General features: G+C 46.1%; 1 protein-coding gene across 2 annotated transcripts; it reads right to left on the bottom strand.

Moving 5' to 3' along the window:
* Positions 1–8,770: 8,770 nt before the first annotated feature.
* On the bottom strand, positions 8,771–14,738 carry ELK4 (ETS transcription factor ELK4). 2 transcript variants are annotated; one of them, XM_054395865.1, is made up of 5 exons: positions 14,711–14,738; positions 14,356–14,582; positions 11,688–12,611; positions 9,755–9,871; positions 8,771–8,869 (listed from the first exon to the last, which is right to left on the bottom strand). In XM_054395865.1, the coding sequence occupies exons 2-5, from the start codon at positions 14,560–14,562 to the stop codon at positions 8,771–8,773; spliced, it is 1,347 nt and encodes a 448-aa protein (XP_054251840.1). In that variant the 5' UTR covers positions 14,563–14,582; positions 14,711–14,738. The 2 variants fall into 2 exon arrangements, with proteins under 2 accessions (XP_054251840.1, XP_054251839.1); XM_054395864.1 differs by lacking the exon at positions 14,711–14,738 and having other exon boundaries at positions 11,688–12,089; positions 12,210–12,611; positions 14,356–14,562.
* Positions 14,739–14,982: the final 244 nt, after the last annotated feature.

The raw sequence follows: 14,982 nt of genomic DNA, 5'->3' as shown, positions 1-14,982 counted from the left end.
AGCCTGGCCTTAAAAATCTTCCAGGGATGAGGCTTCTACCACCTCCCTGTGCAACCTGTTCCAGAGTCTCACCACCCTCATGGGGAAGAGCTTCTTCCTAACATCCTGATGGAGCTTTGCAACCACTGATGGAGATTTTCAACTACACCACAGCGGAGTTTTTAACCCACTACCAGGGAAGTAAAATGGACTCATTCCAGAGTTCCAAGCTAACAGAGATGGATTCATTCCCTTGTTCCAAGCTCAAGCTGCCCCAAGCAGAGCTGCTGTAGTGGCAGCCCCACTGCAGAACCCAGGTGAAGTGAACAATTGAGAAGCAAACACTAAAGGCATCAGAAAGTCGCTTTCCAAAACAGATGTGCACTTGAATAAACAAAGCCAACACCAAGAGTCACACTTTACAGCTTGCTCAAGCTCTCTAAAATTTCACTTAAGCTTCCCTCCCCCTGACTCTGAGCCAGGGATCAAAAGCTGCAAAGCGCAGATTCTCACCTGGTGTAAAGTCAGAGCACCTGCAGTGAAGCCAAGAGGATTGATTCTGGTGCCCAAGCTTCTGGCAGAGGATTCACATCTGCCATCAGCTTGCTCAGAGAGGCTCAGAATGCCCCAAACAAAGTCTCTCACCTTGATTAACCATCCCTGGTTCAGAGCCAGGTCAGTCCCAGCTGTCCTAACAGCCATTAGAGGAGACAACCACCACCCTCCCTGGCTGTGTTGCTAGAATTGTCCCCCTTGCTTCATCTCTAGTATTAAAGAATCTACTTCTCAGCTATAAAAAACAGAGGGGAGGGAGAAGGGGTTGGGTTTGGGGGGGGGGGGGGAAGATAAGCATTAAATGTGCTACTGTACTCATCACAAACACTGTGACGTACATAAGGCCATCTGGTAACACTGCAACAGAATACAAACAAGAGGTTGGGTTTGGTTTGTTTTTAAAGGGATACATTTTTTTTTTCTTAAAGAACACAACTGTTTGTTGTTTAGAAAAAAAAAACAAAACTCTACAAGGCCTAAATCTCAACCTTGTTCACAGAGAATTCAAAGCGAGCACATCGTAATACCTAAAAAAAAATAAAAAATAAAACCCACCCCTCTGTGCAACTGAACAACAGCAGAACAAAACCAAAACAAAACAATCAACACAATTCTCTAAAGCAGTTTGAAAGCCTTGAGGTTTAAGACATGCTAGCCAAAAAAAAAAAAATTAATAATAATAAAAATATAGAATAAAAAAAAAAAAACCAACACATCTCAAGGGGCCTCAGAGCAAACCCAGGTATTGTAAACCCACCCCTCCTTCCCCCAGCACACAGCACACATTAGGAATCATGCAGAGGCCATCCTCAAAGCTTTTCCTGTGCTCAGAAAGCTTATTAAAAAAAAAAAAAAGCCCCCAAACAAAAAAAAAAAAGGAAAAAAAAAAGAACAAACAAAACAACAAACCCCAAACCCAACAGCTTCCAGTTCTTGGTACAGCACTGCTGCAGGTGCTGCTCAGGGACTGAAATGGGCTCTGCACACACAACCTGCCTGCCAACCTCTCTTCCCTGTGCTTACAGCTCAGTGTCTCCATGAAGACCTCTTCAGAATTATCCTGGGACACCCCCTGCCCTCCCCTCCTCCCCCCCAAAAAAAGAAAATCCAAAGCCAAAAGCCCTACCATGAGATGAAAACCTTCTGTGACACACAGTCTCCAGAGAAACACAAGTCAAAGCAGTCCAAATTTCTCTTCCATGAACACAAAACCAGTCCAAGACATGTATTATTTTTTTTTTTAAGGAGATGTGGCATGCAACAACATCAAACAACCTCTGGCAGCTAATTAGTTCACACTGTGGTGAAATTGATTTGAGTAATAAAAAGGAAAAAAAAATCCAACACAACAAAAAAAACCAACCCAAAACACCAATAAAATCCCAAGGAAACCTCACCAGGGTGTGCAAAACATTGGAAAGTGGCAACAGCAGAGTGCAGGCTTCACTCTGTGCATGGTTAAGAGGGATTGGTGCAGAGCTGGAAGCCAGGCTCCAAACCACAAAACCATCCTCTTGTGTATCAACCACTTGGAGAGAGCAAGTCCAGCCTCAGTGAAGAGTTTTCCAGCTCTCCAAGGATGCTTTTAGCAGATGGCTGGAACAGCTCCCACACTCTGAGTCTTCTACTGCATTCTTTGGGAGGGGAGTAAATAAAAATCCTCATCAGCTTTGCCTTTTGTTGAGTAGAATCATTGATACAAAGTGGACATCTTGCTGTCCCAGAAAGAAAACATCAAAGACATTCAACAGGAAACCACTGGGCCCTGCCCAGTTTTCTTACCTCCAGGTCACCAATGTTTTTTTTTTTTTTTTTTTGGTTTTACAAAGCATAGCAAATGGTCAAAGCTTGCATCCTGCCAAAAGAATCAACCTTCTGCAGTGAACAGATCCCTCCCTTCCTTCTGCTTGTTCTTTGTACAAGGGCAAGGATAACATCCCTCAGGTCAAGAACCACTAAAACCCAAGCCCAAAAGCAAACCTTTCTGCTTCAGGTGGCACGCAGAGAGCCAGAAATGCCAACAGAAGGTTGAGTGCAGAAATATGGCAGTGCTGCCATCACTGTGGCTTCACAGCTCCTATGGTGTCATAGAATCATAGACTGCAAGGGGTTGGATGACTAAAAGCAGGCTATGGAATTAAAAAATTGGGTTCTGTTTGCAAAATACTCTTCTCTGTCCAGAATCATCAAATGGTAGAGGGTGGAAGGGACCACTGGAGATCATCCAGTCCAACCCTGTGCCAAAGCAGGATCATCCAGAGCAGGTCCCACAGGAACACATCCAGATGGGTTTGGAAAGCCTCCAGAGAAGGGAGACTCCACAACTTCTCTGGGCAGCCTGCTCCAGGCCTCCAGCACCCTCACACCAAAGAAGTTTCTCCTCATCTTGAGGTGGAACTGCCTGGGTTTCAGCTTGTACCTGTTGTTCCTTGTCCTGTCACTGGGCACCACTGAAAAGAGCCTGGCACCTTCATCCTGACACCCAGCCCTCAGAGATTCATAGACATTGATCAGATCCTCTCTCAGCCTTCTCAAGGCTAAGCAGCCCCAGAGCTCTCAATCTTTCTTCACAGGAGTCATGAACATGCCCAGAGCTCTCAATCTTTCTTCACAGGAGTCATGAACATGTTCAAGCCTCCAAATCATCCCTGTAGCTCTCCACTGGCCTCTCTCCAGTAGATCCCTATCTCTCTTGAACTGGGGTGCCCCAAACTGGACAGGTGTGGTCTCACTAGGGCAGAGAAGAGATGGAGGAGAACCTCCCCAGACCTGCAGGACACACTTTTCAGGGCTCCTCCACAGCCACACTGCAACCACACGGAAAGGCACATCCACAGCTGGTGATCCAGACAAAGCTTTCTGCAGCAGTATCCCTGAAGGTCTGTGTAGAACAGCTGTCACTGCAGCTCCCCTTTTCATCTGCCTCTGACAGCCTCTGATTTCAGCAGCTCAGCTCCAGCCTGTCACATTTGAACCACCACTCAACTTGATGCCCATAGCCCACGGCCTCCACATGAAGCAGATCTGCTGCTAACAGTTCAGGCTCAGCAGCAGCCATTGCCAATTACAGCTTAATTAAAGTTTAATCAAAGCATGAAGATTCCTGTTTAGGCATCACACATCCTAAACCTCATTAAACCATCCTGAATGGCTTCTGAACAACACAACTGCAGCTCTAATGGGTTCTCAAACTCATCTGGTCCTGTGGGTCCCTGGCTGGTTGCACCATACCATGCTCTGTGATTATTAAACCAAAAGAAAACTCTCCATCCCCACAACCCCAGAGGCCAGGAGGTGATGGCTGTACCCTAAAGGAGCAGAACAAGATTGTTATGGACACCCAGAATTTAGACATCAAGTTTTCAACTCCCTGTCAGCTTTGCCAATGCTCCTTAACTACTACTGGTGCAGTTTGCATTTGCACTGCTGACAATACCAAGACAGCCTCTTGATACAACACTGAGATGTGTCTTGTAAACAAATAGGCATCAGTAAAAAAAAAAAAAAAAAAAAAAAGAATGGAAGAGGTTAAATTGTGTAGTAAAACATGAGTACATACCAAAAAAATTGCTATAAAACAGTAGCAAAAAGTAACTAAAAAATACATGAATAAACCCGGGGTAGCCAACAGCCTGGCTCTGACCTTGCACTGGGAAAATGCTACAGAAGAGGATCAGAACTCTATGCCTGTGCTCACCTGAGAGGCTGCACTGATGTGCTGGAGCAGCTCTTCCATCCCATCTCAGCCTGCAGAAGTTCTCCTGTGAAAGGTGGAGCCAGGAGGGAATCTCTGCCCTTAATGCATCTCGCTGCACCTTGGCAAGCGGTAGAAGGGAAGGGCTGCACACAAAGCAGCCTTCCCTGTGCTTCAAACAAACCTTTTCAACCCAAGAAAAATCTAGTTGCTAGAAATCTGAGGTTTGAAAACACAGCAGAGGGAGGAATTATCCTGAACAAAGCACTGAGCAGCCAAAGCCTCTCTCCTAGGCTCCGTCACACCTAGGACCACGTGGGGGATACTGAGAAGCCTTTGGATGCTCCAAGTTAAAACAACAGCTCCAAGTTAAAACAACAACTCCTCAAATTCAAGGGATTTTAGCAACCTGAATGTGCCAAAGGCAGTGCATAGCAAATACAATTCAGCCCTCACTGCTGCAGATCAATTTCTGAAACAAGGAGCTAGGCTTAAGCTGCTGTTAAGATAAAAAAAGAAACCAACCCAACGTTTCTCCATCCCCCTCAGGAGTAGGATCACATTCTCCAGAACAGGGCTAAGGCAGAACAAGTTTGGTTCTATAAGCCCTAGGGTGCATGGAACACGTTTCTGCTTCCCATGGAACTGCCTCTGCCAGCACCATGTGGTGCTGGTAGCATCCTGACAGCATCCCAACAGCTCAGGAGCTCAAAGAAAAGCACCGGAGGTAGCACGCAGCAGCAGCAGCAGCAAGCTGGCTAACCCTGCAGCACTACTACACAGCAGCAGTCACACCTAACCAAAAAAAGAAAAAAAAAAAAAGACTTCCAGAAGCAAGACCATGCTCATCCAGTCTAATTCTACCACCACCACCTAATGAATTTAACCAATGCAAAGGTTAATCAAAAGCATTCAACAAGACCATGGCAACACGAATTGGAACGAGAGGCTTCTGTAATGCTGCGTTACTTGAAACCAACACTCTACTAATACCCCACGTTACAGACTGCTAATTAAAAGAGAGCCTAAATTAACATCCCACCCTCCCCCCAACCACCCCACCCCCAAGCTGCCCTCCCCTAAATTAAAAACGAGTTGCAACGAGCTGCAAACTGCTCCTGAAGTCAGCGAGTTGAATTATCAGCAAGTCACAGAACCCAAGCTCCAAGAAGTCACAGGGACGCTGTGCTCCGTCAGGAATGTGATCCAAGCGAGCTGGCACTTAGACACTTGTTAGCTAATCTGTGTTTAATGAGGCAGCATATATACAAGGGAGTATTACCTTAAGTGACCTGAACGTTGTCATGGAGAAAAAGTGAGCAAGCTGCTCCTCTCCCTCTCCCCCTCCCACCCTGCTTTCCCAGCTGCCTCCTGAGATCAGGATCTTTTTGTTGTTGTCCTAGGCAGGTGCTCAAGAAGCAAAACATCTCAGCGCTACCTGGCAGGAAGCTGAGGGTTTCCAGACTGAATCCAACACACTCAGGCTGCACCTTCCTATCCACTCTCTCTCTCTGAGAGTAAACCTGGATCATCAACCCTTTCATAGAATCAGTCAAGTTGGAAAAGAGATCACCAGGTCCGAGCCTTAACCCTGCTCTGCCAAGCTCACCACTGAGCTCCGCAGCTAAACAACCTCTGAACACCTCCAGGCATGGTGACTCCACCACCTTCCCTGGGCAGCCTGTTCCAATGCTTAGCTGCTCTTTCAGTAAAAAAAAAAAAAAAAAAAAATTAAAATGTTCCTAATGTCTAGCCTAACCTGGTGCAGCTTGAGGCCATTCCTCTGTGGCAGTGCAATTTCAGGGAGCTGCTTGGAGAGGAGCAGGAAACCAGGCCGAGTGTGGCCGAGAAGCTGTGCCAGCCCTTGCTTCTCTTTTGCATACCTGTGCTGAAAAGTGATCAAGTTTACAATGAACTAAGTGTGCACCACACACACACACACACACACAACTTCTAAACAAACAAACTTGGCTTTTCTCCATAGGGGATGAGGAAAGGGAAGCAATTAAATTGCAAATTTTTAGTGCTCGTTCGTTATTTGTCAACTCTGCTCCTAGTCTGCAAGGCTGCTCTCAAGTCCACACGTTTGGTGGGCATAAAAGTGGCCAACCTAGGGCACAAATTTGGCTAACCCAGGGCACAAACTCAGCCCAACCTAGGGCACAAACTTGGCCCAACCTAAATCAACCATTCAAAGTGCTGCTATTCTTATCCAGCTATAGAGAATTTTCTAGAGCAGACTCCCTAAGCCATCGTGCAAAGGAGGAAATTCCAGCTGCCTGCTCTTCAATTCTGACCTGCAGCTTGTTTTCTGCAGTCAACAATAAGAATAATTAATTCTTAAAAAAAGGAAAAACAAATTATTAATAAAGGTCAAATATTGCACATTGTCATTTTAAGAGCTGCTGGCACAGGAAATTTTTATCCTGCATCTGCTGATGTCTAAAAAACATAAAGCATCATCCCTCTGACCTAACTGCAGGAAGACAGTTCACTCCAGGAGCTCACTCTCCTGCTTTCCACCTAAAGAAGGCAGAAGCTTCTTCTCCCACCCCCCACCAGGCAGGGGACTTTTGGGATGAAAAAAAAAAAAAAACCCAAAATGCCCAAAAAGCAACTCCACTACATCCACCTGCCTCGGGGTCATGTCAGGAACACACTAAGTGGTTTCCATATTTCAATAGTAGAATGTAGAAGGACAATGTCACTGCTCTAAGTGAAGCCTTGGGTATTGTCAGATGCTTTAAAAGTGAATTCAGAGTCTGCAGGAGTGGCAGAAAGAACACTCTGGAAAGTTTTGAGTTCACCACTTATCCACAGGGCAGGTGCAGTATATACAGCACAGACTGGCAGCTCCTCCTGCTGGGAAAGGTGCAATCCTCCTCTGCTCCTCAAAACTTTGAAGACAGCCAGTGGGGATGCCCAAAGAGATGGTCTCCAGCTGTATATCTCATGGAGAAGATTCTCTCAATGTCACCAACTCAATGCACACAGCAGCAAAAAGAGAAGCTGCTGCCTGACATCAGCTGCCACCAGTGGAAGGACACAACACCAACAGACCCAAGACATCCAAGCCTCTGAGGAGCCATGAGAGCAGAGCCTCTCTTCTTTCATTCCTCCTAAAAGGCCTCCTGAGTTGTCAAAAAAAAAAAAAACAAACAAACCCCTAAAAAAAATCAAACTGCAAATTTCATTTCATCAGTGTTTCAAAGTGGCTCAGGACTAATCTTGTGTTAATCCATGCACACAGGGCCACCAAGGAAAGGAATGGAAGTGCAAATTTACAGTGAGCTTGGTATGTGGTGGTACCCCTCTCAGATGGCTCTAAACACTGAGCCTAACTGATTTTGGGTCCAAGCCTAACTTGGGTCTGAGCCTGCCTGATTTTGGGTCTGAGCCTAACTGATTTTGGGTCTGAGTGCTTCCTCAAATTAAAAAGGCAAAAGGCAACAGAACTAATGCCAAACTTGAGACAAGAGCTGGCAAAAGAGGAGCTTCTCCACCTTCCACTGTGGGAAAAGAGTAAAGTTAATGCTCAGACCTCAGTGTCCTCACCCACTGGTGGGTCCAAGCCTTCAGCATCAGGCAGCAACCTCACCAAACAGACAGGTTAAAACTCCACCACCCTGCTCATCTAGCAGTGAGGTTACAAGGGCTTTGTAACAGGTCTCTGGCACAAGAAATGTTTGGACTTCAGCATTCAAACTCTCTGAGAACTGAAAAGGAACCAATCCCCACCCCCCATTCATTTTGTTGCCTCCTCACCAAAAGGAGGGCAGGGAAGCATCCAGAAGAGCCTTGCCAAGCCTGCTCCTCTGAGGGGCTGGGCTGCTGCTAGAACACCACCATGGCCAAACTGTCTCTCAGTAACACAATCATTGAACATCCCTTGAAAATTTCTCCCTGCAGAAAGACAAAGATGGGTTGGTTGGTTGCTTTTACAGCAGAAAAGATGCAGGCTGCTTGGTTGCTGCAGAAGTTCTGGAGCCTCAAGGCAAAGCTGAGTGCACACACCCCTTTCCCAAGCATTTCCTGGAATGCCAGCTTCAATCAGGATTAGGTTTGTGTTGGGGTTTGGGTTTTGTTTTGTTTTTTTTTTTTTTCTTCTTGCAAAGCACAGGAAGCAGAAGAGCAGAGAGGGTTTTCCAAAAGTCACAGAGAAAAAAAAAAAAAAAAAAGAGACTTCCCTGATACCATTTGACTGCAGTCAGTGCAGACTCAGTTACTGCAACACCAACCAAAATTCCTTTGAAGTCTTCCAAACCAAGGAGGGAAGAGAAGAGATTGTGGAGCTTCAGCTCCCATTAAGGCCTTTGCATAAACATTCCCAACCTGGGTCTTCCAAAAAAAATAAGGGAATTTTGAAGAAAAAAAAAAATCAACTTTGTTTTTTTAGGAGGGAGGAGAGGGAAGGGCAAAAACCCAATGATTGCGGAGAACCTTTGTGGAGTTAGAAACTGCTCATTTACAAAAGAGGGCTCAAGAGAAGTGTTCCCATCCTTTCCCTTGCTTGCCAAGAGGTCCTTTCCAGGAGTTCATGTGCTATGTCTTCTGTAGATCAGGGGAAAATGGGCCAGGGGTTGAAGGTCCATCCAGTCCAGACAGAGTAAATGGGCCATGACTGTTCAGCACTGATGGAAACTAAGAGACAAAACAAAGCAATGATTAGGGGAGAGGTCACTGTAACATTGCTGTTCCTCTCAGAGCTGTGCAGGTATCATAGAATCAGAGGACTTGAACATCTCCCCTATGAAGAGAGACTGAGAGCCCTGGGGCTGTTTAGTCTTGAGAAGAGAAGGCTGAGAGGGGATCTGATCAATGTCTATCAATATCTTGGGGAGGGGGCCAAGCTCTTTCTGGTGGTGCACAGTAATAAGACAAGACACAATGGATACAAACTGGAACACTCCATTCCCCCTTGTCCTGTCTCTAGACACCCTCATGAAAAGTCCCTCTGCAGCCTTCCTGGAGGATCCTTTCAGGTACTGGCAGGCAGCTCTAAGGTTCCCCTGGAGCCTTCTCTTCTCCAGGATGAACACCCCCAGCTCCCTCAACCTCTCCTCACAGCAGAGCTGCTCCAGCCCTTGGATCATCTTTGTGGCCTCCTCTGGACTCTCCCCAACAGCTCTGTGTCCTTATGCTGGGGACACCAGCACTGGAGGCAGGATTTAAGGTGGGGTTTCACCAGAGCAGAGTAAAGAGGCAGAATTTCCTCTCTTGCCCTGCCACCAATAAAGATTGACAGGAAGCAGAGACCTAAAAAAAAAAAAAATCAATCCCTAAGTACAGAGCAGACTGTTATTAACACAGAACATCTCTGGAACATCAACATTTACAACACACTTAGATAAAACTAGGTAAACACTACAATTAAAGCTCTCGAAAGCTAATACAGGGGATAGAAAAGAAGAAAAAAAAAAAATCACTATTTTGCCTCTCTGTCAGCTGTTTGGGTTGATTCTGGCAGCTTTACTGAGGAAGGTTCTGTAAAGCACAGAGAGATTGACTGATGCTGCTGGAGCTTACCTGAAAGAGTGTGTTAGCACCTTGCAACCTTGCAGGACTGAGAGGAGCAACTGGGCTGAGGGTACTCCAGAAGTGGATACTGGAGAGCAAGGGGCTTGGGGTCAGCAAGATGGGAGTCTGCAAAACACAAGAAGATGGTCAGCAGGGTGAAAGCAGCACTGGGAGTAACACACAGCACATGGAAAATCCAGCCACAATCATCTCAGCTCCTACAGCTGCAGAGGGCTGGGTCCAAATTCCAGGAACTCCCATTCCCTCCTCCTCCCTCCAAACCCCACCACAGCAGCAGCAGGCATCCAGCTCTGCTTCCCCTTTTGCTGAGCCATTGGCCTCTTATCCCAGTCACTGCCAAATCCCACTGCAACCCAGAGCCCAGCAGCTCCTCCTGCAATTCAGTCCACAGCACCTGTGAGTGGCTTTGGAAAGCTCAGCTTTGGAAAGCTCAGCCTCTGAGTCTGGGCACACCCAGAGGCTGGGTGACAGTGGCACTGTAAGCCACAACAAGTGACTTATACACCCAGCTTCTGGATGTAATTCCACAATACTGGGTCCAGGTCTGGGCTCCCTGGTTCAAGGACAGGAAATTGCTGGAGAGGGGACAGCAAAGGGCTACAGAGATGCTGAGGGGTCTGGAACAGCTCCTTGATGAGGAGAGACCAAGAGAATTGGGGCTGTTTAGTCTGGAGAGAAGACTGAAGGGGGGATCTGATCACTGCTGATCAATATTTACTGGAGAGAAGACTGAAGGGGGGATCTGATCACTGCTGATCAATATTTAAAGGGTGGGTGGCAGGAGGATGGGGCCAGGCTCCTTTCAGTGGTGCCCAGGGACAGGACAAGGGGTAGCAGGCACAAACTTGAACATCAGGAGTTCCATCTAAACATGAGGAGGAACTTCTTTAATTTAAGGGTGATAGAGCCCTGGAGAAGGCTGCCCAGAGTGGTGGTGAAGTCTCCATCTCTGGAGACATTCCAAACCCACCTGGATGTGTTCCTGTGGGTCCTGTGGGCCCTTCTCTAGGAGACCCTGCCTTGACAGGGGGGTTGGAATGGATGATCTCCAGAGGTCCCTTTCAACCCCTACCACTCTGTGATTTTGAATATTAAAGATGTTCCAAGTTCAACAGCCAAACATCCCAAAGGCTGCCAAAAAGAGCAACTCCAATTGATTCCCCCCCCCCAACCTCCCTGTCTTCAGCCATTTCAGTTTTCAATCAGCAGCTTCCTCACACTTTCAGCCAGTTATGACAGGAAAGAGATTAAATATATGGAGAACAGTTGAACAGGAGGGTTGGATTCAGACCTCTCCCAATTTTTCCATGAGGCAGAGAAGCTTTCCTTTCCCACACAAAGTTAACAACCACATTAAGCAGCTGTTCTGATTGCTGTTGAGTCTCAATACTCTGGCCTGAAGTCAATGCCCACTGAATCAAGCTCAAGAATCAAAGCTGCTCAACAGACACCTCCATGGTTCTCTCATTTTCAAGTATTTCCAGAATCAGCCTGAAGGATAAAAGGCAAGTTTAGGGGTTTGGAAATGATTCACTATCACCCTGGCAGGATCTAGAGAGGATCCTGCTGGTGCTGGTTTGGGTTCTGCCTCCACATGCTGCCACTGTACAGACATGTAGAGCTCAGATACCACCTGGGCACACTTTGGGGTGGAAGCTAACCCTGACTGGGAAGATTAATTCTGCTGCATACAAATTCTGTTGCATCAAAAACCAGAACAACAACAACAACAAAAAAGAGGCAGCAAAGGGAGTGACATCCTGAGTTTCAGAACTCCAAATACAATCTACTACTTCATTTTCGACTTCCCTTCCTGCTTTAGAATGCAACAGAACTACTATTGTTAGTTTAAAAAAAAAAAAAAAACAACCATAATAACAACCCAACAAAACACAACTCAACAGGAAGGGAATGAGGTTACCTGAGAGAAAAGTGCTGGAGTAAGAGAAGCAGTTGGGAGAGAAGGACTCAGAATCCCCAGTGGACTTGGATCACTGCCTGTAATGACCAAAGTAGGAGCCAACTCCAGCCCTTTGGGTTTTTTAGATCTGGAGAGGTGGTTGGCAAATTCCTTCTCCAGCACAGATGAATCCTGCTCTTTGGGCTCTGGGGATTGATGCTGAAGGCTCTGAGCCTGCTCCAGCTGCTGAGATGCCACAGACTCGATGTCAGTGTCAATGTCCAGGTCAGGATTGGAGCTCAGGGGAGGCGATGGGGGTGTGGAAGGAACTTGCAGAGTAGGAGAAACTGAGGATATGGGTGGGGTGGGGGTGAAGCTGGTGGTTAAGTTTGGCAAAGGTGCTGGAGCTTCAGGGACAGTTAACTTGGGTAGTACAAGGGTCTCCAAGGTCTGCAGAGTCTCATCCGATCCCATGGGAAGGGAGGGCACGGTTGAAGTGGCAGAAGCAGTGGAAGTGGCAGAGATTGCTGAAGTGGTAGAGACCAGGGGGACAGAGGAAGGCTTTTTGGAGGGCATGGTGACAAACTTGATGACAGAGGGGGTTGGATCCTGAGCAGGTTTCTTCTCTGTCAGTTTCTCAGCTGGATTCTCGATCTTGATGGACCTGAAGAGTTTGACGCTGGAAGAGTTGAGGGAGTTGAGCGTGAAGGAGGAGTACAAGCCTGAGTGGATGTAGTCATTGCGGCTGGAGGACTTTGCACAGGACTGAGACTTCTCCTTCCCACAGTTTTCCACATCCTTTGGAGCACTGCTGACTTCTGCAAAGCCAGACATTTCAGGGTCTCCTTCTATCCTGCCCACCACCAGCGGATCCATGTTCAAAATCTCTGGATAAGAAACGAACTTGTAGACAAACTTCTTACCATTCACTTTTTTAATGATATTCTGTGGGGGTAAGAAGGTAGAAAAAAGATATATATATATTTAGACCTTCTTCAGATTCATTTTCTTCCTACAAACACTGCCTAAAATAGACTGAGGAAACAGAGAGTCTGTAAGCTCTCCACAGGAATGGTTTCTTTTTTCTTCCCTTCTTCCCCACCGCATCCTTGCGACTCACTTTGTGCTCCCAAAGTAGCATTTCCAGAGCTCACAGACAGAACAGTAAACCAGGGGAGCTTAACCTGACCTTAAAACTACTAAACACCAGCCTTGAAACTCTTTAATGTATTTTAAAACATCAGCTAAGAAACAAACAAACAAACAATCCTCCATTACCTCCATCAACCATCACTGCCCTGGGTACATTCAGTGCAAGCTCAGAGGAGAACCTTGGCAGAATTGCAGCTGAGAGGTTTGAAAGTTAATATTTCAAATCAAATCCACCTTTGCTCTTAAGAAGATGGTAATAAAAGACAAGAAAGCAGCTGAACTAGTCAGCAGAACTCAGGCTAATCAGCTATTTCAATACCACAAAACAGCAGCTGTCAAACTTGTTTTGCTCCCAAGCGAAATGCCAGGCACGGTTTGGAGCTGAGAAGGTTCTTAATTTATTGGACAATCAGCATTATTGATGAGATTTCACAGAGACAAGTAAGATTGGTGCTATCTGATAAAGCCCCAAGCAAAAGACCACCTGCTACCAACTGGCAGGTTCCTCAGGAGCTTCATTTTATCTCCTGCACCCCCACACAAGAAGAGTCCTGGGGTAAATGGTTGATTGAAATGAAGGCAGAAATCCCACACTGGGATTCTAGTTCCACTTTTGAACACTAGCTAGGAGGAGGTATCAGCTGCACCAGAGGAGCATCTTCCTCTGCTGGACTGAACTTGCTGACCACATGAAAAGGACAATTCTGAATGCATGGAGAAAAAGAAAAATAACTTTCTTCAGGGCTTTTTCCCTGAAAATCCTCATTTTGATCTCCCTTCTCAGAGACAACTGCAGAGGAGATCTCGAGGTGGTGCAATATTCACCATCTCCTCCTCCTCCTGTTGCTTAAAGTGGAGCCTTGAGGATTTTAACCCTTGCAAGGGTTCAGATTTTGGAGGTGAGGATTAGTGCTCAAAGACTGCTATCAGCAAAGGTTATTTTAACTCTTGCAAGGGTTCATGTTTTGGAGGTGAGGATTAGTGCTCAAAGATTGCTGTCAGGAAACGTTTTTAACCCTTGCAAAGGGTTCAGATTTTGGAGGTGAGGATTAGTGTCCAAAGATTGCTATCAGCAAAAGATTCTTAACCCTTGCAAGGGCTCAGATTTTGGAGATAAGGATTAGTACTCAAAGATTACTACCAGCAAAAGATTTTTAATCCTTGCAAGGGTTCATATTTTGGAGGTGAGGATTAGTGCTCCAAGATTGCTGTCAGCAAAAGATTTTTAACCCTTGCAAAGGGTTCAGATTTTGGAGGTGAGGATTAGTGTTCCAAGATTGGTGTTACCAAAGGAATAAACCAGAGAGAACATTTTGCACAAAGCTATCTAAGAACCTCCTAAAATAACCAGTGGGGAGGAAACACAGCACCAACAAAGGGATGAAAAAAAAAGACAAAACCCTCTGAGGATAAACCAGCACACCTCACTTAATCCTGGCAGGCAGGAGAGACACCTACCCCCTTGAAGAGCATGAAAAAGGAAACAAAGCTCATTAGGATGGCTGAGGATTGGAGGTGGATTTAGAGATGTTGTTACCTTCACATAATAGTATCTGAGAGCACGGCTGAGTTTATCATAGTTCATACTGGGCTTGTTCTTGCGGATTCCCCAGAGCCTGGCCACCTCCTCTGCCTGCAGCAGTTTGAACTCCCCGTCGTTGGAGGTCCAACAGATGATATTCTTGTTCTGAGGCTCTTGGAGGAGCTGGAGGAGGAACTGCCACAGGGTGATAGCACTGTCCATAGCAGTAAGCTGCAATTCAGAAAGGCAGATGACAAGCAAGAGGATTAAGAACCACTCATTTTATTTCCCCTACCCTAGAAGGGGGTAACGGAGCAGAGATGTTCTTTCCAAAGCCACCAAGAGTAAAAAAGATTATTAGTCACCAGTCGTGAAAGATGTTCCCTGCAGAACAGAGAGGCTGAGAGCCAACTGCTGTCGTCTCCTCCCACATGTCAGTACTTTTCACATGGGTTATATTTAGCCTCATTTAACTAAATCAGGTCACTTTGGGTAAGTTGCAATGAGTCACCCTCCCCACCCCCCCCCAAAAAAAAAAAATTAAAAAATTAAAAAGGAAAAAAAAAAACCAAAACTTTCGATGTTGTTCCAGTGTCACCCACTCTGAGAAACAGCTCAGGTGCACCCAGGTGAAAATGAAGC

The sequence above is a fragment of the Indicator indicator genome, chromosome 35, assembly GCF_027791375.1.
Source record: "Indicator indicator isolate 239-I01 chromosome 35, UM_Iind_1.1, whole genome shotgun sequence".
Lineage (NCBI taxonomy): Eukaryota > Metazoa > Chordata > Aves > Piciformes > Indicatoridae > Indicator > Indicator indicator.
Note: the sequence above shows the minus strand (reverse complement) of the source record. Positions and strands in the feature narration are given on the sequence as shown.